Raw genomic sequence first — 27,034 nt, 5'->3', positions numbered from 1 at the left:
TTAAAAATTGTAATAGCCACGCATTGTTTTGATCAGTTTATGAAAAATGTGCAGCGTTTCGTCATGAGTGCAAAAACAAGCATTGGTGAAAGAATAATAAACTGAAACCAAGAGGAGGAAAGCAGCAGTTATTTACAACTACTTGTTAAGATCATTCTAATAGCGGTAAACAGATTTCACCTTTAAATATGCACAAGTTCCATTAGTTTAACTTTTTTTTCCTCCATTTAGAAAAACCCAAAAGTGAAATTGTTGTTCTGCTGAATGTGGGAGCCAAGAAGTGATTAGCTTGGCATGGCATAAAGAGTGACAACAAGAAAAACAGCTGCAACTCCTTGGCTGTATAAATGCCCCTCACAGTGGAGCTGCCTCTGAAACCATAAACTGAGAAATAATTAAACAGCCATATTACATTTATTAGAGTCCTCCTTGTCAGATCTAAATGTTATAGGTTCACACTGCACAGAAAAAGGGCATTCAAATATGTGCTTCTCATCCCACACCCAAAAATAATAAAAAATAAAATCATCTGTGTGACTTACACCTCTGCACAGGACCAGTTTGTCCATAGAGCATGTTTTTTGAAATGTTGTATTTTAAATATGTTAAAACAATCAGATAATTTTAATGCCAACTCTGTTGTTTGCCAATGCCAAACTAATTCTATAGTTAAACCTGAGGTTTTTTGTGTATATGTGTCTGTATTTAACTTTTCTATAAAATGACATTTTGACACTTTATTAAAAAAAAAAAAAAACTAAAAAAAAAAAAAACTGTATACATTTTAGAATTACTTTTAACTGAATTATATTTAATAGCTTCAATAAGTTGGCAGGACTGCTCATTATGAAATTGCTTTAAAAAAAAGATTGCATGGGTCATGGAGCAAAAGCAAGGCTGCGCAAATTGCCATTAAAAGGACTCCAACATGCATTGAGACAAGACCTTTAGACCCTCCACCACAGATGCGTCAGCTGTCTGGCGTAAAAACGTGTCCTCACAGATAGATCAGACGTTTCTTGGTGCCACAGTAAATTATAGGTTATTTTTCATCATCATTCCTAATTTCTAACACTACAAGTTGATTCCTGCAGAGGCATTAATGAGCACTCTGCAGTAAATATTGCAAAGCTAAATGAGGGAGGCTCCTTATCACTGAATAAAGTGTCTGGGGCAAAAGGGAAAAAGAGTTTGTGTTTCAAGATGCATCATGTCAAAAAGCTGCTACTTGCTGAGTAAAAATATTGCATGTCCCTCTGGGTTATAAATTCTAGTTTGTCTCTCAACCTCACTGGTCATTTCTCAAAGGACTGGTCTCCTGATCACATGGGTGCTGCAAAGGGATTGAGTCAAAAAGCACTGAGACACAGAAACACCATCAGCAGCTATAGGCTGAATCACTGAGACCAGGAAGTGATTTATCATTGCTGAGAGAAGACAGACCCAGTCAGTCATGTTGTTTTACAACCCCCTTGGTACTGCATTTTCACCCCAAAACAAAAAAAAAGGTATACAAACTATATCACTGCCTTTGCAGAAAGCCAAATCTCCTGTGCCCACTTCCCTGTGAGCTGTCAGAGGTTGATCCATGTCACATTACAGCTTTGCTTTGCACAAGTCCACAAACAAAGATGACTACATCCACATTCACTCCAACCTTTACATAATCTTTTTTTTCCTTCACCCAGCCAGTCTAAAAAAAAAGCTGCCTTCTCCATTGGTCCTATGATGCAATAGCCAAGAAGTTTTATAATGAAAAGCCTGTAAGGTGACAGATAAGGTCCCTCTCAGACTTGTCAGTCAGCGGTTTTGCCCTGTGGAAACTTGAAGCGTGAATCAGCGTACATGACAGTTGAGTCAGGCTTTTTGTTAGAACGCCAGGCAAGAATGAAAAGATTGAATAATTTGCCTCTTAAAATACTTGTGCTACTGCTTTTTCACATTGGCCAACTGACTAACCCTTTCACCCATTCATAAGTATCCAATATGCATTAATAATTCAGACCAAATAAGCTTTTCAAACTTCTTCAAATGGCAGAAAAAGAAAATAAGACTGCTTCCTTAAAACGTTTAACCCCAATTTCTTGTTAAATGCTGTTCCACAACTCTGTGTATGGTTATGTTACTATGGAATATTTTTAAAAAATGCATCGCATGTTGTCTCATCGAGCTAATTACTGCTAGTTTGTGCTTAGAGATGCACACTGAGGCGAGCAACAGAAATAGCATTCATGATCCTCAAACCACTGATATTTGATTTACTGTAGCACCATGCTAACGAGCCTCCCTGCAGAGTTACACTGCTTCAGCAGTGTCCACCTGTAGAGGCTGACTGCTTACATCAGGGAGAATTCTTTCCAAACAAGAGTTCTTCTCCCCAACGTATTTGCAGGTCAGCAAAACCTTTACAGTTGTGATAAGCAAAACTCTGCACTGCAATCAACACCACCACCTCCCAGAGTGTAAACCATTCCCCCCTCTGGCCTTCCTGCAAGTAACACTACATGTTTTGCACAACTACACATTTTATTGCTACTTAAACACAAGAACTACCACCAAGGTCAGGTTTCAGTTGTACTACATGCTGTATGTGTGAGAGTGTAAGAGAAATGTGTTGAAGCTTACGATGCAGAGGCAAGAGCTGTGGTTAATTTCATAAACTCAGTGCAAGCATGGTAAGGTCAATGCAATGTCATCCAGCTGGCACTAACAAAGAAAGTCAGAAGTGCTGATTATGTTCTTTTTCTCTAATGGTGAGCTGCAGATCTAGCTGGTTGCTAGATCACTGTTGCAGTTCACTGTTCTAAAAAGATCAGACAGAAGGCTTTGTAATGTGAACCTGGATGCACGAATGATTGAATGCATGACTGTTAAAATAAAGCCTTGTAAACATCCAACTCATTTGTGGCTGAGCTACATGCACACAAAAGGACAAATAAAATGGTTAGCTTGACATGCTGATGTCAAAATGCTAAGAAAACAATCTGCACAATTCACGCACACACGCAGGAAAGTACACTGCTAATCTCATGGCCAACAATAAAATGTTTCTCTTGTAACTCTGTTCAAATATTTTTGATTAATATGATCAGAGAATATGCCAGTAACAGGGTTACTGTAGATTTTCTGTAATAAAGTTCCAGAAAAACTAAAAAGCAGGCCACATGAAAACAGCATGGATTCTGTTCAAAACAAGGTCCTTCTGGTACCAATAAAATGTGATATTGTCTTTATATGTACATGACAAATGAGCAAAAAAAGACAAATAAATTGACCCCATCAAAGGTCTCTGTAGAACAAGAGAAAAGACTGAACCAGAAGCTGAAATACTGGAGGAAATTAAATGTTCAAAATGACAGGGAAAAATTATTAAAAAGGGATATAATAAGAAATTTCCCCCCTTAGAGCACTTATTCAAGTCAGCCACCACTAAATTACAAACCCTGACACAACACAGTCATGTTACTTTGCTAGTGGCAATTCGGTGTCATTCGGAAGGGTGTTCAGTTCAGCAGTCATTACAGACGTCTGTTAAACTCAAAACATAAAGCGAGCTCCAGAAGCTGAACTGCTCTATGCAGCTCACAGAGCAGTTTGCCTCTCAAAGCAGCAACCAGTTCATCCTCAGTGCATAAGAAAGAACAATAACTGGACTATTTTTAAAGATTATGCTCCAGCAGATGTCGGTGTGTGCCAATGGCTTGTTGGATGCATGTCAAAGCCTGACCTGCAACAAGGCTGTGCTTAAAAAAATAAATCAGTACCAACTGTTTAACCAGGGACAAGGATATTCAAAGTATGAGAAAGGAATGTGGTTACACAGTTATTATGTTTGAATGTTTGATGAAAATCTGACTAATTTGGCCAACCAATGTTCTTTACAGAGAGTGCATCACTTAGTTGCTTCAGCATGTCACTACGAGGATGATTATGAAAATGGTTCTTTTTTTTTTTGGTAATAAAATTTTCAAACATAAATCCTATTTTTTTAGTTTGAGCTGGGTATTTTTTTGAAGTACCTTAATCTTGACATTTCATCAAGATTAGGACATGGTGTTAATAACTACTTCGAAAATAACTAGTAGAGCAAAAATGTGCATACCTTTTAAAACCATATTCTTTCTTTTGCAAGTATGCTGAAAATAATGTGTAAAAACAGAATGAGTGTCCTTTTTGAACCATTTAAGTTGGTTGCTTTTACTGTGAGAAACAGGAGCAAGAATGTGACATTTCTACAGTAACAGAACTATCAGACAGTACTGTGTGCAACATGTGTTAAACCTTATTCTGGTAGAACCCCGACGAGAAATCACTTGTAAAAAGAGCCTAACCTATATGCAGCAGAAGGTAAAATATCCTGACCTTTAAGCCTTTACAGTTTCAACACCAGTGAATAACTCTACAGAAAATCTTTTTTTTATATTTTCAAAGAAACAGAAATTATACTGTTATACCAAAACGAGTATTCTTCAAGACCTATTATAACACTTGTCCATCTTTCATCTTTTTTTGTTTTTTACCCTGACAAATAGCAGAAGAACAATTTTTTACAACTTCAATTAATTTAAAACTCACTGAACAAAGCCAATACAAACACTAGCAGAGGCATAGCAGATGATGAAACTAAAACTTTTCCACTTCTCTTTATTCCATTTCAGATAAGCAGTCTCAAAGTATTGTTGAGCTCAAAACAGCACAGAAACTGCTCTGTATTCATTCCCACCGATTTCAGCAGCTGAACATGTTGCATTTCCGTCCCTGAGCCACTGTAGCCCACCGAGCGAGCTGGAGCTTCAATAAGCCACAAACTGTGTCTCACATGGCTCTGATCCTCTGCCTCTCCATCTCTTTCTGTTCACACTCCAAACATGTACACATACACCTATCCACAGCACATGGAACAGGAGGAGAACGAGGGAGGGGGAAAATAAAAAATAAAAAAATAAAAAAATCAGGGCAGAATTCACACTCCAGCTGTCAATTGGAGAGGTCAATGGAGGGGGTGGGCATGAGTGGGTATGAAAGTTTCAAGGGATAAGTGGGTTCAGTGAGAAACTGCTCTTCCTTGCCCTTTCATGGCGAATCGTATCCCATTAAGCGGGTTTTGTCCTGTGATGAGGATGCTGCTGGCACTCTTCAAGAATCCCATTACAGATCATAAAGGGAGCTTGGGATGTGGCCTGAGAGCACTCGGGCTGCTCGTCTACGGCTGCCAAGCTGCTTGTGTATGGCGACCCCACCACATCTGTTATTGGCTTTTTAACTCCAGGTGAATGTTGGAGGAGTTCCCCTCTGACGCTTCATATTCTCTGGGTAGCTTTAAACGGACTGTCCTTGGTTTTCACACATCCTAAACTAAACCCAACCAATCTGACATAAAAACCCTATAGCTTCATTGGACTGCAAAGACCACAGGTTTTACACTACCCTTAAAATTCCCCTTTATTTCTGCTTTTAAATGCATCTTTTCTTCGATTTTTATCAACCGTTGCTTCTCCAGTTGTCTAAATATTGTAAAAAAATAAACAAACTTTAAAAAAGTCCCAAGAGTCTCAAAGGAAGCACAACACTGTCTAGATATACATTTTTATATCGCTCATTAAAGTTTAACTAATCAATGGTTTTAAAAACCAATACATTAAAAAAAAGTCAAACAGGGGTTGCTTTTATTGATAAAGTGTCTTTAAGAAATATCCACAAACAACTTCCTGTACATAATTTCTGCTTCTTTGGAGTAGGGCTGCTGCAAATAGTTATAACTGATGATGTTAAATAAGGTAATATGTTAATGTGAATAGTTCAGTTTTTAATGAATTTATCTCTTAAATGTTTTAATTAAAATAACTTTCTTCATACCACTAGTATTGCGCTGCATATGTCAGTCAAGTTCCAGTTAGCTCGTCAAACCATCATGGCAGAAGAGTCCGTAGCTACAACAGCTTCGAACAAGTCGGTTATAAAAGGTTTTCAATGGCCAAATGGATCTAAATTATGGGATAATGTCAAGATAGCTGAGGGTAAATGGTGGTTTGATCACACTGCAAGGTTTATTTGGCTCAACAGCAGGAGAAGAACAATGCACATAGGGGCTATGATGTGCTAGCAAAAAAACAACAAGCCCACTGAAAATCTTTTAAGCTGCTAATTGCACTTTGTGAAATTAGACAACTTGTCTGTCTGCTGCGTTTTCCAGTGAGTAAATGTTTTTGGAAACCTTTAGACTAAAACCTGGGCCCAAGTTTGACTAACTTTGTCAGATTGACTTTGTAGCAAGTTGCGTTTCCCCATCAAGATCTGATTCACCATCAAATACATTCCAGTTTCTTCATAACTGCTGTTTAAAGGAATGGTATTTTAAGTAAAATGGTAAAAAGAAAAGATTGTGACTTTCCTTTGTCCATTTTTCCCCTTGTTCTAGCAGGGGAAACGTATAGAAATCTACTATACTTAAACAGGTGGGAGAACAGATCTAATTGGGGGAACAAGTCAACACCTGTGAGAGCTGAAGCACATTTAATTGTGCAGATAATGGGAATAGCTAAACAAACACCATTTAAAACTGTCATGTTCATATATACACACAAATAATAAATACAATTCACAAGTAGAATCTGAAAAGTGTAGGTTGAGTTAAACACAGTCCCCATTTTAATTAGTTGCATTTGTTTTTCTCCTTTCTGATACGCAAAGCAAAGTGACTGAATTCCTGTAAAAGATTTTTTACTACAATTTGTGTATTTGCAATTTGCATTTCTGATCAAAAGTTTCCTTACAGCATGCTGAATATATACATATATATATAAAAACTAACATAAGATAGTCAAAGTTGTACTACTATATGGATGACTGCATTTAGAAATGACTTATAATAAATATTTGTTTTCAAGTATATGAGGTATGTTCAAAAATTATTCTAATGGTCAAACAGTGGTTATAAACAATTAGTCATGGCTAACATGTTTTTGGAGGTTTGGTATTTTTTTTTTTTTTTTAAATAGGAAAAATAGGATAATTTGGGATTTATTAATTAAAATATTATTTAAAAAATATTACCACATACATACTCCAAAAATAAGAACAAGGCATAATAAGAGGAACCCCGTGCAGGATCCCAGCACAGACCTTCAAAAATACGGCTCACAAAACAGAAGAGGAGCTTAAAAAGACAAACAAAAACGAACAACATCTTTGAATGTTGGCAAAGTCATTCTCCATTAGGTCTTTGTGTGCAGTCCACTCTTGTTGTATTTCAAATCGATCAAGCATTGATTTGAAACAACTTCCAACATTGCACTGAGCCAGTCTCAAGTCTGACAACAGACACACTTTCCTTCGTTTCAAAATAATGCTAACTTGCTTTCAGTCCAGTTTCAAATAACTATAAAGTAGTTCTGGCTATTTATCAGCTTTGGCGCAGATCAGATTTCTAAAAGAGTATTGCATTCGGTTTGCATAAATGGACACACCTAAATATCATTCCAGAAACTACTGCCTACTGACCTCATGTAGAGATTCTAAAACTGACAACTCAAACAAAATAAATTTCACCTGCCTGCCAGACATCTTTCTGTAAGTTCCACTCTGCGGGCTAAAGTCTGCAGTTCAGAGAATAAAAAAGCTTAAATCAACTCAGATGCATGATTATCATAACCTCCGGTCAACACAACCCGCAGGATACAGTTTTTGTTGCTGCAGCTTACAGGCTTGTCCACTCCAGGTGTGCTGGATGCAACCCCAACTCTACCCTCTGAAAGAACAAACGGATTTAAAGGATTTAATCACTTTGTTTTGGCAAATGTGCAAATGTTAAAAACACAGTTTAAACAAACTACTTTTGATGGGAGAAAAAAAAAGTACAGCATGATTATCCTAAGATACAATTTTACAGAGAGAACAATTTTTTTTGCATGAAAAATTCTTTAACAGCTTTAGTCAGATTTCACACTTGCATATCAATGTGATGTGATATGAATGTGATATTCATATCACATACACTCACCGGCCACTTTATTAGTACACCTGTCCAACTGCTCATTAACGCAAATGTTGAATCAGCCAATCACATGGCAGCAACTCAATGCATTTAGGAATGTAGACATGGCCAAGACGATCTGCTGCAGTTCAAACCGAGCATCAGAATGGGGAAGAAAGGTGATTTAAGTGACTCTGTACGTGGCATGGTTGTTGGTGCCAGACAGGCTGGTTTGAGTATTTCAGAAACTGCTGATCTACTGGGATTTTCACAACCATCATCCTTTGGTGGCAGGCAATATTAATAATGTTGATAAGTTATAACATTTAAAATAACTGACCAATAAAACTCTAGAAATTAGAATTTCACTAGAGCTGAGCTAAGGTTGCCTGATCAGATTACTGGAGCTAACGAGGAAAAAGAAAAGTTGAATTCATCTCCTTAATTTCATTTGAATATGCCCAGACAAATTCTACACCACAGACCACTGATGGAGGCTATAAATGTTATAATGCTAAACATTTGGAAGTTTTAATTAAATAAAATATTCAAAAGTATAGAAGCAGGGAATCTATGCATTTTTCTTACAAATAAGTTGTTTTTTATTTCAAGCAGAAATGTGACCAAAAAAAAGGAAGGTCAAGATTAAAAATACAGGTTTCTTTGACACTTTTAGTTCCATAAGTTTGCCTTTTAAGTAATACCATAGCTTGGCCTTTTATTCATCTTGGAGGATTTGATTAACTACTATTGTTGATCTAATATTGTTGCATTAAAACATATGTATGAAATTTATATTTAGTGCATTTCTTTGTTTAAAACTTGTCATATTTGCTTACAAAAGTAGAAAAGTTCTAAATTAGACCCGTGCTGGCATCATGACCTTTAATGTGGCAAATAAAACAGATCTGCTCCTACAATGTGGAACCTCCAGAAAGGTTGACCACTGATTTATGCACATTATTTACTTCTCTCATTATGGAAGTGGGACACAGGAGAGTGTGAGCTTCACATTCAGCTCATGCACACCGTGCATTTCTCTCCGCACCTATAGCTCTGAACTTAACACCCTCGCCGAGGCCTTTTCCAGGCATCACCATTAATCAACCAGGCAGCTTGCAGATTTTTGAAAGAACAAGCAAGTGGCATAAATAAACCAAACCGTCATATGGGAAACGAATCCTGCTAATTATCACCTGTAGCTGAAGGCAGAGGGGTAATAATGTTTTTATCCGTGACTATGTATGTGTGCGTTGGTTTGTCTGTAGTGTTAGTAAAATACCTCATGAACCATTTGGCAGATTTTAATGACACTTTCTGAAAGTAATCAGTGGATGAACATCTACAATTGATTAACTTTGGGTGTCAACACAGTTTAAGATATAAACCATAACTAAGTGACCTTATCCAACACAAAAATGGCTATAATTCAGCCAACTGTACAAGTATTGAGCTAAACATTTGATTAGACATTTGGGGTTATCTCAATTCAAGAAGGCCACTACAGCTAATCAAACTTGGCCAACACAAAAATGACTATACCTCAGTCAGTTTTAGAGTTATTGAGCTAAAATGTGGTGAGGTAGTAGTTAAGAGTCATCCTCAACATGTTCTTTGAGGGCTAACGCATCTTAAAATATCTCACAATACTGTATGAGTTGAAATCCATTTTCAAAGTTTGACCAAAATGGCTGTAACTCTTCTCAGCATAAGACAATCTTAGTTTAAACTTGGACATAAAAGGTGGCAGAGAAGAGGAATTCCATTAAGGAATGCTTGACAGAAGCATCAACTATAATTTGGGTAATTAATAATAAAAAACTCATTCCTTTATATTACGAAGATGTTTATCTGTTGGTCCTTCTTTACCAGGACTGATATCTTTATTTTAAAGTATGAATGTTAACAGCTAATGTTTTGGGGACACAGTTTCTGAGTTCTTGAGCTGAAGCTGATAATGTGCGGGCCAAGTAGCTGGTCACACATTCACCCACTCAGGCTGGCAAATTAACGATTTCCTCACTTCCTTCAAGTCAAGACAAATCAGCCGTCTCGTTACGCTGACAGCAGCCCTGCTGAGTGCGACTTGTCATAAATGAATCTGGGCAGGTTCAGAGGGCATCTCATTAAAATGCATTAATTTTCAACCATTTGCACCGGACAGAGCAACACTGAGAAATGCTGTTTTCTTAACTCAGAGCTGCTGGAATAAAAACTGCTACATTTCCAATGCTCCACATGATGACATTGTGCTGATAGTATCATTGCTCTGTGCTTAGCTTCTTCATGCAGCACTGATTGTTCAGCAAACAGTATAAAAGCTTCTAATGCAGATGCTACAATGTCTCATTACTCACAGTTTAAGGAGAAATGAGTCAACATATCAAAAGACAAACAGAATCTCAAGATGCAGCAGGGCAGATTCTTCCTGTCAATGTGGATTCAACCACTCTGTCATGAATTGCAGCTCAGTTAGGGAGCCAGCACATGCGTTTGATCATGCTCAGCGTAACTTGCAGTATCGATCAACAGGACAGGGTCCCGCGAGTTCGCCAAGCTGTCACAACATGCTGCCAAGTCCTTGAGTGAATTGATCATAGAAATGCATAAATAATAAAGTAACATGTCATTCTGACTTCTCATCGATTTGCCCATTAGCAGCTGATTGATACAAGCTTTAAATGTCAGGAGTCCAATTGATTACCTTGACTCCACGCACTCGATTGTAACGTCATGCCACTTTTCATGTGACACTGCAGCCTTTCCCCTGGAAGGACTAAATTAAAGGTCAACAAGTAGATGTTGGCAGTGAACCCTAATCAGATTCTACAAAGAATGTGAAACAGTATCAGTGGACAACATCTTGAATTTCATCCTGATGTGTCAAAAACTAAAACCACAATACTAGTAGGAAAAGAAAAAACAAAACCATGGCCTAGATTTACACTGAAGTGGTAATACATTTAGAATATCAACTTATCTCTTATGATTTCAAAGTTTATTGCCTGCCAACAAAGGCGAAAGGGCAAAGATGTTTTTATCCATGTCTGTGTGTGTTTGTCTCTTTGCAAAATATCACATGAACAACTGAACATATTTTAATAAAATTCTCTAAAAGTAAATCATTGACTGTAGATCTTCAACTGAACAACGTTTGGAGTCACAACATTCAAGATGGCCACCACAGCTGAGATGATTTAGCAAACTCAAAATGGCCACCATTCAGTCTGATTTACAGATAATGAGCTAAAATGTGGTGTGTTAGAAGCTGAGAGTCATACTCTGAACACTAACTGATTGTGCGAGATCTGACTTTAAATCTAAGTCAAATATGTTTGTTGGCAAAAAATCTCAAACCACTGGATGGATTTTAGTTAAACTCTCATAAGTAATCATTGGCTGTACAACTAAAACTGATTACCATAACAAGTTAACCCAATTCAAGATGGCCACCACAGATAATCAACCTTAGTCAATATAAAATAGCTGAAACTCAGTCAGTTATGTAGATATTGAGCTCATATTTTGTGTGATAGTGGCTAAGAGTCATCCTCAACACATTATCTAAGTGCTAACATGATCTCGACAAATCCCACATAATGTAATTTACAAGGTTTGACCACAATGACTAAAACTCTGTCCCTTCTCATCATGAGGTTTTAGTTTTAAACTAAAAAAAATGCTGTCTTTGATAGTAAAAAAATGGTTTGGAACATTTGTAGCATCACTTTTTAAACAATGTTTGTAAAATATTCCATACTGAATGCCAGACATCATAACACTGCGGAAAAAGACACAACCAAACACCAATAACAGTTATCGTCCAACAACTGCAAACAGCCGCTTCCTCAAACTGACATCGCTCTGCCGAAATTTTAGCCCATTTGTCTCTGCTGCTCCCCTCCCTCCCAGGTTCACTGACAGCATATCATGCTGCATAACCCAGTTGCAGTTTGAGCTTCAGCTCACAGACAAATGACCTGATGTTCTCCCTCAGGATTTTCTACTAGCGAGCAGGATTTATTTCCCTTTAATTACAACAAGTCGCACTGGCCCTGAAGCAGCAACTACATTGGCCCTGAGGGGAGAAGGGCCCACAAAACCACTAACACAAAAAGATTTCAGCTAAAAATGACAGACAACCAAAATGTCACAATTTCTTTTGTGCACTCTTTTTTTAAAAGGCAATACAGTGCGAAAATATCTTCATTCTCTGATAACAAACTTGTTTCTACTCACCGATGAAGTTTCTGGATCCTCAGTCAGTTTTTTTCTGTCCAAACTGTGATTTTGTTTTACTTCCTCTTGACATTTTTTAGAAAATATTGTTTTTACTTCAAATTTAACACAGCCTTCATCATCCAAAATGTTGCTTTTGATTCTGTTTTTTAAAGCACTTCCCCCAAAATAATCCATTTTTGCAGAATTCATGCAAGCTACCATCCTCCTCTGGAGTCAGAAACATTTATAGAAAAAGACCTGCAGTTCCTCAGATGTTCCTCTTGGATCTTTTCAAAGAGACTGGATGAGTCATCAAGGGATGAATGAAGGGAAGTCAGGCTTAACTAAAACTTTGATTCTTCTTCTTGTGGATCACACTGTGTGGGTTTGCAGCTTCAACAAACTGATACTTTGTCTTGTTTTTCACTGTTTTTTCATTTCTTTAGATTAGATCAAAATATCCTGTTTGCCCTCCTTTTGTGTCCAGTCCAGCTGCAACCAATTATCAATCAAGTTTGAAAGTCTTCTTCTTTCATTTTATAGCAGATGGCAAACAGCTTTAAGGTGCATTACTGCCACCTTCTGGAATGGAGTGTGGATAAAATGGCTTTTTATACTCAAATATTCTATAAAACTCCAGATAATACCTGTTTTTCTTAAAAATCTAACAATAGGTTTGTACCCTACATCACCTGAGTTCATTTGCAATACATTTCTAATCCAAACTGTTAAATTATTTATTTGGATGGCTGATTTCAATACCTCTCAAGCTGATACACAACACATACTAAAAATATAGTTTCTTCCTGCCCACATCTGTTTTGTGGATATAGTGGGGAATCTTTTTTTGTATTATATCAACCTGTTTGCATAAGGACAGTAGATATATAAATAATTTAAATGTGCATTCATACAACTTTTTAAATGTTTGACAATGTCTAAATATCTGACAGTTTGTTAGAAGATTTAATGTAAATAGAAAAATTAGTGGAGAGCTAAATGCTTTAACAGGACTTTACAGACTGAAAGCCATTTTCTTGTGTCGGTTCACTTAATCTGCATATTATGTGCTTTGGTCCCAGCTCTAACAACTATTAAGCAGGAATATTATTGGATTTATTAATAGTACTCAAATTGGTAATGGATAGAATTAAAGGGGGAATGCAGAATGTGACCTGTTTCCTGTTTTGTATGGAGTTGTGACATGACTTTTCTTTCAAATTTATGCTAAATAAATAAACTGAATTGAATTAAATCCTACTGAATTGACCTAATCAACTTAGCTAGAGCCATTTTTGTGTTGGTTTAGGATCAATTAGCTAGCCATCTTTAATTGGGTTGACTCAGAAAGTGAATCAGTTGTAGATGTATATCCAATGATTATTTCCTTAAAAGTTTTGTGAAAATCTATCCTCTGGTTCATGAGATATTTTCCTTAGGCAGACAGAGTTGACAGTAAATTGTTAACAACAAAACGTTAAATACTAATTTTGCACAGTCTGTTGGTGCTCAGAATATTTGTTGTGAATCAGTCTCAGCTATAGCCACACCAATTTTAGGAGAATATCTGTAAACATGGCTCAGTTTTAGCCATTTTTGTGTTTGTTAACCCTCCTGAAGCCCTTAAAAGAGAAAGAGAGACGAAGAAAAGGTAGAGAAGCCCTTATAACTTTGGGTTAATTTGACCTGAAGGCCACGGGAGGGTTAAGGTTAGTAAAATATGGCAGCCATGTTGAATGGAGTTGACTCCAAAAGTTAATCAAATGTAGATGTGCATAAAACCACTCAACTAAGCCAAATGTGCTAATTCTTTTTTAATGTTACTAGTAGTAAAGTAAAATAGCTTCAATAGTAATACAAAGTGCAAATAAAGTTAGGTTATGTTTAGAAGAAGGTTGTTAAAAGCTGACCAACTTTTCTGAGGTGTAAAACTGTTCTTGAGGCTGCAACACAAACTATTTTGTCTGTAAACAAAGGAAACACTTTTGGGACAGGGAAAATTAAGTTTATTCATCTCTTAAGGAGCAAGTTCTTCCAAAAGAGCCACAAGCAACACTCGGCAAACAAAGTACTGAGCGTGTAATCTAACTTAAAAACAAATTTATTGTTGACTTTCTTTATGGTTCAGACGGAACGGTTACATTTGCCTAACAGCTACGGCATGCACACAACTGGGATTCAGTTTTAAGCCTCTCAGAGGAAATGACAGATGCAGGATGCTCAACAGCAAATCATGAGTGTGTGTTTGTATTCAGGGCAGATTCAAGGGGCAAACACGGGGAAGAAAAGCCGTAAAGAACACAGCTGCTCCTCTCAAGTGTGATGGCTTTTTGGTTTCTTTTACTTCTGGGGCTTCGGTTTTATTCTGTAATACATGATTATTAAGGCACTCTTTACTAATGATGCAACGGGAAACATCTCATCGCGCTCAGCAGAAGAAGTGTGCAGGTTAATGAAGCAGGGGTCCCCACGTTCTCCAGCTTCCAGTGCTGAGATCATTTAATGATTCTTCTGCAGTCTTTTTATGGCACCACTTGGAGAACATAACAGAGGTTAATAAAGTAGAGGTGAACACTTTATCACCCCTGCTGAGCATTGTTTTCCCCTCTCTTGTACTATAAGACATAGAAATATTTCTCATTAATGATGTCACCCATAGGGCCAGGAAGACAAGTAAGTCTAAATGCACAGAGCACAGTTTAGTGCTTTGATTCCCACAGGCATGCTTGCCTGATTGTAAAATTACTGTGGGTGCCATGGCAGTTATTTATTTCATGCTAATAGCCATGTCTTACTGGAGGGAGAGAAAACATGTGTATTGTGCACATTACACAGAAAAATGTCATACACCGGCAGGTCAGAGATGTAAAAGGCTGAAAGAAAGAGCCTTTAGGCCGTGTGGTACATGGAGGAGGGAGTGTGTGACACTGACAGAAGGTAAAATGTGTTACTGGCTTTGACTCAGCAAATTTTACAGATATTGAGCTCACTTTTGAGGTGGTATTAGCTGAGATCTATCCCCAACACATACTGTAAGCGCTAACTGACTGAGCAAGATCTGTTTTTAAAACTTTGCCATTAACTATTAGAGCCAATTCTGTCTGATTGTTTGCAAGAAATCTTAGAAAACACGACAGATTTTATTAAAACTGGCTAAAAACAACTTTTGGGTGTAAATCTACAACTGATTGACACCCAATTCAAGGTGGCTACTACAGCTACTTTACCTTTGCCAACACAAAAATGTCTATAACTTACTCAAAAAAGTTTATGTGGTAGTAGCTAAGAGTCATGCTCAACCCATCCTCTGAGCATTAACACATACCACAAGATGTGGCTGTGTCGGCCATCTTGAATTAAAACTATCATGAAAGGCAGTGGGCAATGTGCATTACTTTAGGAAATACTACAGACTTTTTTCAGATAATTCTACAAACAAACAAAAACTTGAAAAACCATTGTTCACAAACCTGCTTCTGACGGGGGCTGTTCTACAAAGCAAGTTTAATATCTTTACAGAATGTGTTGAACTGAATGCTCTTTGGAATGAGCTCAGCAACCGTTTTTGTGTTTCTGTTTCTGTAATAAAACTCAGTCTCCTTCTTTATGACCTTAAAAAGAGGACATGAGACCGAGCCACAGTGTTCCAGTGATCTGCAGAAAGTGTGCGGAACGAACAGGCACAGGTCGTCAGAGAAAAACACAGTAAATCAGGAAAATAAAAGCTCATTTACTGATTGTTTCACATCACTAAAAAATTAGACAGCAGAACTGGATGATATTGGCTTGTGAATAAACGCTCCAAAAACCCACGAACAGTGCAGAAAATATTCAGCTCATTGTGTAACAGTATATTTTTGATGAGTCTTTGTATAATTTTTCTTCTTTTTTTTTGGAGTATTTTGTTTGAAGGTTAAAGCTGAGGTGAATCATTCTGTAAACGGTGACTCTCCACAAATGCTGAGCAATCCCTAAACACACCTTACACACACAAATGTGTGAGTAAGGTGTGTTTAGGGATTGGGTCTGTTTGTGCATGCAACTCAAGTAAACAGCGGTACCTTGTAGAAACACAATCTAATAATCGTTTATGACAATAACAGCGACTCCGCAAACAGCAGCAGAGTGATCTCGTAGGATCACTTGGAAAACATCGGACAGTTAGTGTGAAGCTTACAGAGTAGACCTACTTTACTTGTCACTTTTTACCGATTAAAAATCTATTTGTTACTTTCTAAACAAGACAATGACCATAGCTAGCTAAGGTAAGAATACTTCATGATGGTAAAAAAAATACTGCAAATTTGAGCAATACTCCATATAAACTATTCAGACCATAGAGCATTCTTCCTGATTACTGAGCTGTGATATTTGATTCAAAGCATTGAGAACATTAATAAGTTGCTTCTGAATAACAATTACCTTGCTGAACATGCTGCCTGAGGACGCAAAGAGCCTTCCATGTTAAAATAAAAGTGATTTAATCAAATTCAGACTTTATTTTTATTAAATTTTGCACAGACAGACAGACAGACAGACAGACAGATAGATAGATAGATAGATAGATAGATAGATAGATAGATAGATAGATAGATAGATAGATAGATAGATAGATAGATAGATAGATAGATAGATAGATAGATAGATAGATAGATGACCCTTGGAACAACCACAACAGGTCAGTTTTGTCATCATAGAACTAATACAGATGGACAACCTCTCACTTTCAGACTGACACCTACATCTAATTATACAGGCGCCAAATCACTTCACCACTTTTTTTCATACATCTTTTGACATGACAGCATTAATCCCTCTGACAGTAAATCATCACTTTATATATGATTATAAATTTCTATTCAGGTCTGGAAACATTGCCAAACACTGAAAACTTTTTTTTTTGTTTTGCTACATTAAATTTATTTTTTCTAGAATATGTTGTCCACAGTGTTGTATTTTAGGCTGTGACATTTATGCACTAAAATCGTTATGTGTATAAATGTTTGCAGGCACAAATCTCAAACAGAGAAATGAAAATAGAAGCAAGTATTCCTGTCACTGGTTTAAAGAAATTGTGAAATTGTACAATTGACACTAGTTTAACTTTTAAAACTCGGTAAAATTAAATTTTTCATCAAATCACAATCTGTACAACATAGTTTGGTATGTTTGTCAAACACATATTTAAAATAAACCTTAATGGATTGAATTTTTTTTTTTTTTTTTCGTCAGAGTTTGTATATTTGGAAAGCATACAAGTCTGTGTATGGTTTAGGCAGTTCAGACACTCTGTTGTCAAATTAACACAAACAAAACCTGGAGAAGGGTTGGCTCCTACACTGTGATGAAGCAGGAAGATTTAAAACTACAACATTCTTCAATTTGGAGGTAAGAAATCACAAATTAAGTTAATAAATGATCATTCAGTGCACAAATTTGGAGAATGATTAAAATGTGAGTGAAAAAAACAGCCAAATTTCATAAAAACAAAACAAAAGAGCTATTGATCAAGACCACTTAAAAAAAAACTCACAAGATGTCTGGCTGTTTGAAAGTGAAATAGATTTTCAAGCACAACAAAATTATTTTGTACTCTATTTTTAGTGACAGCATGAGCTCGATAACTTAAAAGCAACATTTCTTGCACCTAAATAAGACAACACATGCAAACATTATGTAATTGCATGTCCCAACACCTACGAGAATAAAACGTCCTGTCAAGGAGGATTTTGGGTACTTTAACAGGGATACTGCTGTCAAACTGGAGTTAATAATTGGATTTGACTGAAAAAAAGCCTGCTCTGCTCTCATAACTCAAGTGAAACCCACCCACCCATCCAGTTCAGAGTTACAGACATATTTACCAGTAAGACCAAAATAACCGTGGGCAATTCTTCAATACAATAACTAAATTAACTTATTTTACAAATCTCTCTGACTTACTTTTCTGATTCACTGAACTGGTTTGTGCCTTCTCAGACTTGTTTTTCCCCAATGAGCTCAATGTTAAATTTTGCATTTATTCAGTTTTTCCAATTAGATGATAAAAATCAGAATCTTGCTAATGACTGTGAAGTGTCACCAATGGGAAAAAAACATGCACTGAAGTTATGCAGATGTGTTTAAGTTTCCCAGACTTGCAAAGTAAAAGCATCACTGTGTTGTTGTATTTTTTTTTAACCGTTGCTCTAAAAAATTCTAACTGAGCCTCCTGCTGAAAGAAGTGACATAATTCACTGAAGTCTTCCCACCTGCTAATAGTCATCGCTGTGTGGGGTGGAGCCATGCTGGGACATGACACCACCTATTATATCTATGTAGAATAAAAGATTTCTTGGGAACTTTTTTGTCTTTTAGTTTGGATACAGCAAAGTTTGGGAAAACTATCACTTTGTCAGGACAACTTCTATCATGGTTATAATGTGAAGAAAAGAGCAAATTCCACTGTTTAAATCTGATATTTAGGGAACTTATTCAACCACTTTAACCTCCACATTCTGCAGCTGTAAAGTTATCCCGGGAACTTATTCAACCACTTTAACCTCCACATTCTGCAGCTGTAAAGTTATCCCTGTTCCTGCTGTTGATATCATGCAGATACTGAATTTACCTATTTTAATTTGCAAAATTGTACATGTAAATAAGACATGATGCAACCACAACAGATTTTAAAGCCTTAAGTTTTCCATTCTGAAGTTACATCATGGTGTTTTGAAACCATATGTAGACAAGTTATTATTAGGACTGAAACTGATTATAAAAATACAACAAATGTGGAAAAATTCACTGACCAAATATTTTATGAGATAAGTTTGATTATGAGTTAAATGGTTTAAACACTAAGGGATGATTTATTTTATATAGTCTATGTTTGCATTGTTTCTTTACAAAGTTTCAAGTCAAATACCATCATTTAATTATTGGTTTGTTTTGCAGAAATGTAGAAAATGGTTTCATCCCGCAGACTGGGCAGCCAAAGCTACAGAAGTGGGAAAGGGAAATTTAAGGAGAAAGTTTAAGCTCTTGATCACAATACTGTGCAGCTCTGGCTCTGCTTTGTCATGAAGGTAGAGATCTATTTGTCACTGTAGAAAGAAAATCATTTGCAAATCAATATGAAACTAATACTTTTAACCTATGAATAGCAAGGTCCCAGTACCTATAGTGGAGGTCAGGAGGCCACTAAATGGATTTATTAAATATGATAATAACCCAGTGATTATTTAAGTTGAAATGATTTCCATACATTTACATTGTCTATCAACACCAAGGCTAAAATTGGCTAAATTTGGTCTAAAAGAAAGTTTTATACAAATTTAAACCATAAAAGTCAAATAAACTTCACATTCTGCCAAGATGACCAAAACTAAAGAACTGCCATGTGGTGTATGTCTCTGCTATTACACAAAAAGGCCATTAACATTCTGTCTGTAGTGAAATTTCTATAAATCCTGTTTTTATGTGCCAGTAAAATATAGAAGTTCAAAATAATTTCACACTATTGCCTCATTTTCAAGATTTAACTAATCAAAATGTTGGTGTTTGCTGATACCTTGATGCAATAACTGCAATACTGGCAAAAAAAAGTCTTACACTTTCAGACCAAGGATGGTTGTTTTGGGGATTTGGAATGTTTTACAGATGCAAGTTGACTATCTTACATATTTTCAGCTGTTTGTGTGGAATATAAATTAAGCTTTAATGACTAAGTTGCTGCAGTCTAAATTTAGCCAAACCTATTCAGGACTAAATGACTGGACTTCAGACTGAAAGTGCATCAGTTGGTAACTGAGAATGTGAATCACATTCTGAGGAAAACTCTCATTCTAAATGAACACTTATGAGTGATTTCATTTCATATAATGCAAAATGTTTCATTGCCATCATCAAAATACAGATGAGATAATACCTATTATTTCAGAATACCTTCAGAAGCAAACAGTTGTTGCTGCATCACACTTTACTGACTCTATATTGCATCTTTCCATTTGATTTGCCAATACATTACCCATGCTGTCCTCACAGCTGTTCATACAACCAGCTGTGTTAGGATTCCCTGCAGAGGTGGTCCACTCAGATGTTTCTCAACAACAAGATCACATATGTGTTTGGGTCTGTGCATTTCAGCATTAAAATAGCAGGAAAACACAGTGTAATGATACAATTAGCATATGAAAACTGCATATGGATTCATTGCATCCATGGGTACATGTTTGTGTGTGACTTTTATTGTGAACACACTCCTGCAGGGTTGTTCTCTATTTTTCTTCGTCTTGCGGCTTCCAGCCCAGCTAGCCTCCACTTTGCCTTTGTCTGATGGATTCTGTTGCAGTTTTTCTGGGCCAGCCTCCCTCATCAAAGTGATTAAGCAATTATACTGATTGTGCCGATGCTCAGAAGAACAAGGAAAGGGCCCCTCGAGAAATGAGTGCTAAGGCTTTCTCAAAGATAACAACTTAATTTGTGCCTAATCAAAATAAAACCAGTTTTCTTAAAATTTCCAAACCTCATTCAGCACGAGGGAGTTAAGAACAAGTTGGTGAAGGTGAAGATTTTCTGCTTTACCCCCTTCACAGTTATTGTAGTCCTTGCAATAGGCTGCATGCATTTCAGTATCAGACACAGAGGCCTCTATTTCTCTCAAAAGGAGACACTTAAGATGCTGCATGTACTCAGCAGGGAAGCAAATGTAAATAACCAAAGTTTGGGAGTTAAATCAACATTCAGTTCATTTCTCCGAGCTGCTGCACGCATCAATAATGAAACAGGAGTCTGCCAAGTCACCCGGATCAAAGAAACAAACCAAAATGCGCCAATTCCCTGAGAGCGTTATGATCCTCTGACACACACAAGTATCACCATACACACAGAGAAATCTGTTATTATTCCCCCATCAAAACATTAAAAACATTAGGGATCCTCAGTTCCTCACTGCGCTGACATTCTTGATATACCTGCTCATTTTGTGGCGCAGAGCGCATGTCTCTTTGCGCACCGGACTCAACATCAAAAATTGATCAGAGCAGAACTTAAATCACAACACGGAGAGAGCAAACATGTGGGGGTGAGAAGGGGAAGGGGAGGGACTTACCCCGAGAGGATATGTGGAGGTACAGGCGGGGGTCTGCAGCGCGTATAGCTGCGGTGTAACGGTCCTCAATCCCGGGCACCTGTGCCTTCTTCTCGGGCATGAGCCGGACCCTGAGTCGGCCCCCTTCAGCTCCGAGCCACCACTCCAGAATGGTCGTGAGGTCCATTTCCAACAAGAGCACGGGGTCCTCCTCGTACACAGTCAGCCCCCCGCATCCCGTCTTGACTAAATCCTCCCCTATTTCCACCACAACTTGGTTTGATTTCCTGCTCGCCTTCGTTAAGCCCAGATTCAGAACTTTGGACAGCGGCCGCTTGTAGAAGAACGGGAGCTGTCCCTCAGAGGACCGGTTCCTCAGATCTGTTGAGGATTTCGGCTCCACAAAAGTAGAAATGGTTTTCTGCAAAGGTATGCAATGCATTTTCAAGTTTGCCTGCACCGTGTAACATCTGCTAAAAGTCTGGCAGTCTCCGTTCAGGGGTCTCTTTATGAACTCTGCTAGATAATATCTCAGCAGTGAGGGCACCGCGAAATCCACCGCCAAGGTTTTCCTCTTGTTTCTGGACATGATGGTTTGGTTCGAGTCCCGTTTGGACCCGCTTTCCCCAGAGCTGCCGCCGCTGCTGACGTTAGTGGAGCCGGGGTTCGGAGGCTCCATTCCCGCCGCGCTCCTTGGTGAGGCGCAGTGTCGCCCCGCGAAAAATGCCGCAGAACAAACGAGCAGAAACACCACCCTGGTGGTCATGGCTTCACAGTTTGAGGGGTTTCGTGCAGGAGAGGCGCCTCTTTAAGCCCACCGTCAGCCGATTTGGTCTCGACACAAACGCAGCGCCAAAAAAAAAGAAAAAAATCACAAAGCGCGAATCGATGGATGCTGCGTGTCCTGCGCTTCCTCGCCGGTGCGCGCCCGTGGCAACACGAGCACAACTGGGGTTTTACATTCGCTCTCCGCTCACTGTTGCTGTCCTGCGTTCTTCAAACAGAAAAAGTCCCATTTCCCCTCTCTGTTCTTCGCAGCAGTGTCTTATTTTGCCCGTGCCAAGCAGAGAGACGCTCTCCGGGACGCTGATTTATATGCTGCTCGGGTCCGCTCCGGTGCCTTTCAAAGACTCCCTGTCTCTTGGCACAGTTGAGGTGGCGGTACAAGTGGTCTCTCTGTCTCCCTCACAACTAAACCACAAATTCAGAATGAGTTTAGAAGAGCCGGGTTTTCAAATCAAATCAGATACCAGCTGACTGAAGCCTCCTCCGGGCAGTCTCTGTCTGCTTTTGATTGTCTGATCGACACTGCTCGCCTCTTCCATGCCTCCACATGCGGGAAAGTCATTCACAGATCCATTTAGCGTCAACAGGAGCTGTTTTCACGACTCCTTAGAGGAAAGAAATCCCTCAGCAGTGATCGCGGACGCATCTCCTGCGCCCTCAGAGCCGCTGTGACGGTGCCTGGATCTTTATTGGAATTACAAATGCCTGGAGGTGCAACAGAACAGCTCTGCGGAGTCCTATATGATTTTTTTTCTCCTACAATGAATCATCATGCCTTTTACGTATCCGGAAATTGGACTGAATTAGTTGTTGTCTCCGGTTGTGAGCAAATCAAATAGTTTCAGAAAGAGACAATTTAGTTTAGATCTCATTCAGATCTGAAGTATTTTCCATCGATTTGGTGACTCCATGTATTACTCCACCTCCTTAGTTGGAGGCTGGTATTTGCTCTGTATTTTCTTACACATTTCTGATGTTGGGGGCAAAGATGGTGCTCATTTGCCTCACCCCTCACCTGGGCACCCACCCCTCGGTCTGATCATAAAAGTTGACCAGCGAAAACAACCGCTAGATGGCGTCAGCACATCCTCCTGGTTGCCCTTCTCAATTTATCTAAAGAAACTCATAAAAGCTCTAATTGTTCTGGGGTGTTTTTTTTTTTACACATTCCTAATCTTTAGGAAAGAAATGTGGTCTTATGAGAAAACATTCAACGGGTCTAATTTATCGTTTAAAGAAGAAAAAAAAGATATGTGGACTGTTTTGAGAAGGTTTTTGTAACAAAGCCTTACGTTCCCTTCAGACCCAATGACTGCTTGATTTGAGGTGTATGGCTTTGGCAAACATGAAATAGCTGATGAAAATATATACTTTAAGGACTGAACATAGTGTACAACAAAAATTCTAGTAATATATATTAGATGTAATGTCTTTGGTTATAGATCTGTTCATTTTTTGTGTCAGTTTACAAAATTCTTATTTAAAAGATTCAGTAATCCAGTTTGTGTGTTGGGTACCAGTCCTCACCACCTAACATCTCACAATAGCATTGCACAAAAATAACTTCATATGAGTAGAATTAAATAAAAATGTTTCACCTGTGCCTAATTCTAGGTTGCTATTAGAACGACAACTTTAGAATCAGTGTTTGTTTATTTGTGAGCACAAATAAATGATTCAATTATGAGCATATTGTGGACATTCATCCATCCATTTGTCCACTCATCTGTCCATCCCTGGTAAATGAGTTTACAGTTCCAGGGGGGTACAGTTCCCATAACAGAGAGGCTATGTTATTCCTCTAGCAAATTCTTAGTCTTTCTGTGGCCTCCTCCCAGTTGGATGTGCCTGGAAAACCTCCAGAGGGAGGCAGCCAAGAAGCACCCTAATCAGACATCTGGAGCACCTCAGCTGATTTATTTCGATTAGGAGGCGCTCCTTTCATAGCTCCCCCTGGATAATATAGTTCCTCACCCTATCTCCAAGGCTGAGCCCAGCCATCCTACAGAAGAAACTCATTTCAGATGCTTGTATGCAGGATCTTATCCATGATGATCCAGATCTCATGACCATGGGTGAGGCTTGGAACATAGATGTACCAGTAAACTAAGAGCTTTGCTTTTCGGCTCAGCTCCTTCTTTATCACATCAGACCAGAGCAGCACCCTCATTACTGCAGACAAAGCCTTGTCTTTTCAGTGAGCCTCAAATATAAATTTACATACATAAACTCAACTACACTGGCTGGAATTGAGTTTAGCAGTGCTCACTTGTTCCATTTACTCTCAAAAGATTAGAAATTTTAATTACCTAGTCTTTAAGTAAGTATATGAATGTGTCATTAGGCTATAGAACAAAAGAAGACAAAAGAGGGAACAAAAATGAACAAACAGAAAAATAAAGCTGGACTAAAACAAAAAATGTTTTGCACAGAGATCACCTCCAACCTGCTCCTGCACCTTTTTAGACATGAGTTCTGTAAAACATCTTTTGTGTTTATTATAGTTGTAGCTGCTGTGTTGCTTACAGAAAATATCATTACGCGGACATAAAACTGTTTCCAGCACATTAAAAAATGGGACAAAAGTCTTTTGATTCAGTGCCAGTTTCGCCTTAGAATCTAATTACATTGTTTTTAATTTATTGCTTTATAGTTAGTGGACAGCATTTGACATATTTAAGATCTCAAATAATGTAGTTTGAAAGGATAATCCTGGAAAATGTGTTAATTTCTTAATTGTAGAAACACGAACAAAACATCAATGCATATCTTCATGAAATTATTTGAAAATATGGACACTGTAAGCAGAATGTATGCAGGGAGGTAAATAACCAGATGTTTTTAGTATCAGTATAACCAAAAATAAAAATCTACTTAAGATCATAACACTCTGACCAAATTAGTACAAGTTTAACAACCTCACATATGCATAATTATACAGATTTAGTTGACATAAAACATGAATTAAAGTTGTGTCATTGCATTGTATAATTGTGAAATAATTATGATCAGCATCAGTTGTCTGAAAAAGCCACGAGAAAAAAGAAAACAAAGCACAGAGATTTTTTTTTCTTCATGTCAAAAAGTGACAAGTAGAAGGAAAAGAAATGGTGGCCATCTGTATTCATTCTGACAAACCACTTTTTTTCCAGCTTTTATTCTAAACAATCAAGTGATCTTAGCGTAAACACAAACATTTCTTGATTATCAAAAAAAAAGAAAGAAACTTTTCCAGGAAAGACAAGAGACATGAGGCAGTAATGAATTGATTATAGGGGAAATAATTTCTGTGCTATAAACAACTGACAGCACAAACATTTGTATGAAAAAAACAACAGATGATTATTATTTCTATTATAAGCCTGCTGCATTCATTCCCATCAGCAGGAGGGGTTTCCACAGCTGAGAACGTCGTAGTTCAGCTGTGTTTTTAACCACCTTGCCGTTATTACTGCAAACCCACACATACTCTGTACTATATGTGATATAATTTCAATTTCACTGCTATAGGTGTCTGTTCTGTTTACTGCAGAAGCAGCTTGCTGATTACAAAACAGTTGCATGTTTATAATCCACCAGAAAAAATATCAGAGAAGGTGGTTAATCATCACCTTTTTAATTTAGCGGAAAAAGTTTTGCTTTACTGTCTGAAACTATAAAACTATAAAATGAAAATATAGCCATAAAATAAACAAACAAAAAAGCTGCTATTAATGCAAAAGCAATTTAAAAACTGATTAAAAGAGAGATTCATTTATTTCACGCAAAAACTCTGTTCTACACTGACCTGGTGGAAAAGAAAACTTCTTTATATTCATTAGGCATCTACAGTTTGACTACAGTATTCAAAATAGGTTGTTTTATTCATAGTCAGACAAGGTGAGGAATCAAAAATGACGTGGGAGGGAGGGAGTGAATAAGGCCACACCAGAGTGAAGAACAGGAAACACTGTGACTCCATTCACTATTTAATGCCAACATCTGCACAGATGCAGAGCTGTTGGTACACTGTCACATGGCCTACTTTATTTCCTCACATAAATTTTACATTACAGTTTGAGATATTTCTTAGAGATCGCCTCATTTATTCTGAGCACCATGTGACCGTATAAAAAGCACTTAAATGAAAGTTAATTTCTGCAAACAAGTATCTGCAGATAAAGTTAATCAGACAATAGCAGATGGGTCTCCAGATTGAATGGAAGTTTGATCATTTGGGTGCTCAGGCAAATGAACAGTGAAAATTGTATGACCATTCACTGAAACAAGACAATATCTGGACTTATTAATAAGAGATTAAACACATCCCTAATGTTAGCCAAATTGATTTTTAACTAGCGAAACTTAAAATCAAGTATTTGAGCTGGCGTTCCATTTCTCACTCTAAATTGGATTTGATTAACTGATATTTATGTGCATAATAATGATTCAGACAAGTTCATTTGGAGCACTGCAGGCTGAAAAGTCGGAAAGGGCTGAAGTGTGTCTGAACAGAGATGAACTGCTGCTTCTTAAGGCCTGTTCCAGGATTCCTCTTAATAAGCATATACTTTGACAGCCATTTATCAGACCACCAAGACGAACTTAATTACTTTGTGATTGATCACTCATTTCCATTCTCCAGCCATTGTGGAGCAAAATGAACCTAAGGCTGGGTATCGGATTCCCACTTGTAAACTAAGCTATGGTATCCGCTTCGTCTGAGCCATGTTTGATATCCAACTCACAGGTCAGTCCATGGAAAAAAGGTTGGCGCCAGAGTGGTATTGTGATAAATTGCACACAGATAAGTTCTTACAAACCCCGCCACCCCCACCTTGAGCACCACTTTTCATGGCGAGCAGCAAACCTCATAAATCAACAGCTGAATCTTCACGTCCAGCAGCCCTTTTTAGCCAACATGACCTGTTCCATCCACTTTCTGCAAGTCTCAGTATTCCAGAGTGAGCTAGAGAAAAGATGGATGTTTGACCGCAAAAACAAAA

The 27,034-nt window shown here is 37.8% G+C and overlaps 1 protein-coding gene across 2 annotated transcripts in view; it reads right to left on the bottom strand.

Moving 5' to 3' along the window:
* The window catches only part of alk (ALK receptor tyrosine kinase), a 323,506-nt gene extending 300,803 nt beyond the window's left edge, over positions 1-22,703 (bottom strand). Inside the window, exon 1 of one of the 2 annotated variants that reach the window (XM_017426185.3) lies at positions 21,285-22,703. In XM_017426185.3, coding sequence (XP_017281674.1) covers positions 21,285-22,029 — 745 coding nt within the window. In that variant the 5' untranslated portion in view covers positions 22,030-22,703. The remainder of the gene's footprint in view (positions 1-21,284) is intronic. The other variant, XM_025008021.2, reaches the window with a different exon arrangement.
* Between the last annotated feature and the right edge of the window lie 4,331 nt (positions 22,704-27,034).

Source organism: Kryptolebias marmoratus, linkage group LG10, assembly GCF_001649575.2.
Source record: "Kryptolebias marmoratus isolate JLee-2015 linkage group LG10, ASM164957v2, whole genome shotgun sequence".
NCBI lineage: Eukaryota > Metazoa > Chordata > Actinopteri > Cyprinodontiformes > Rivulidae > Kryptolebias > Kryptolebias marmoratus.
This window is presented reverse-complemented; position numbering and strand designations above follow the sequence as displayed.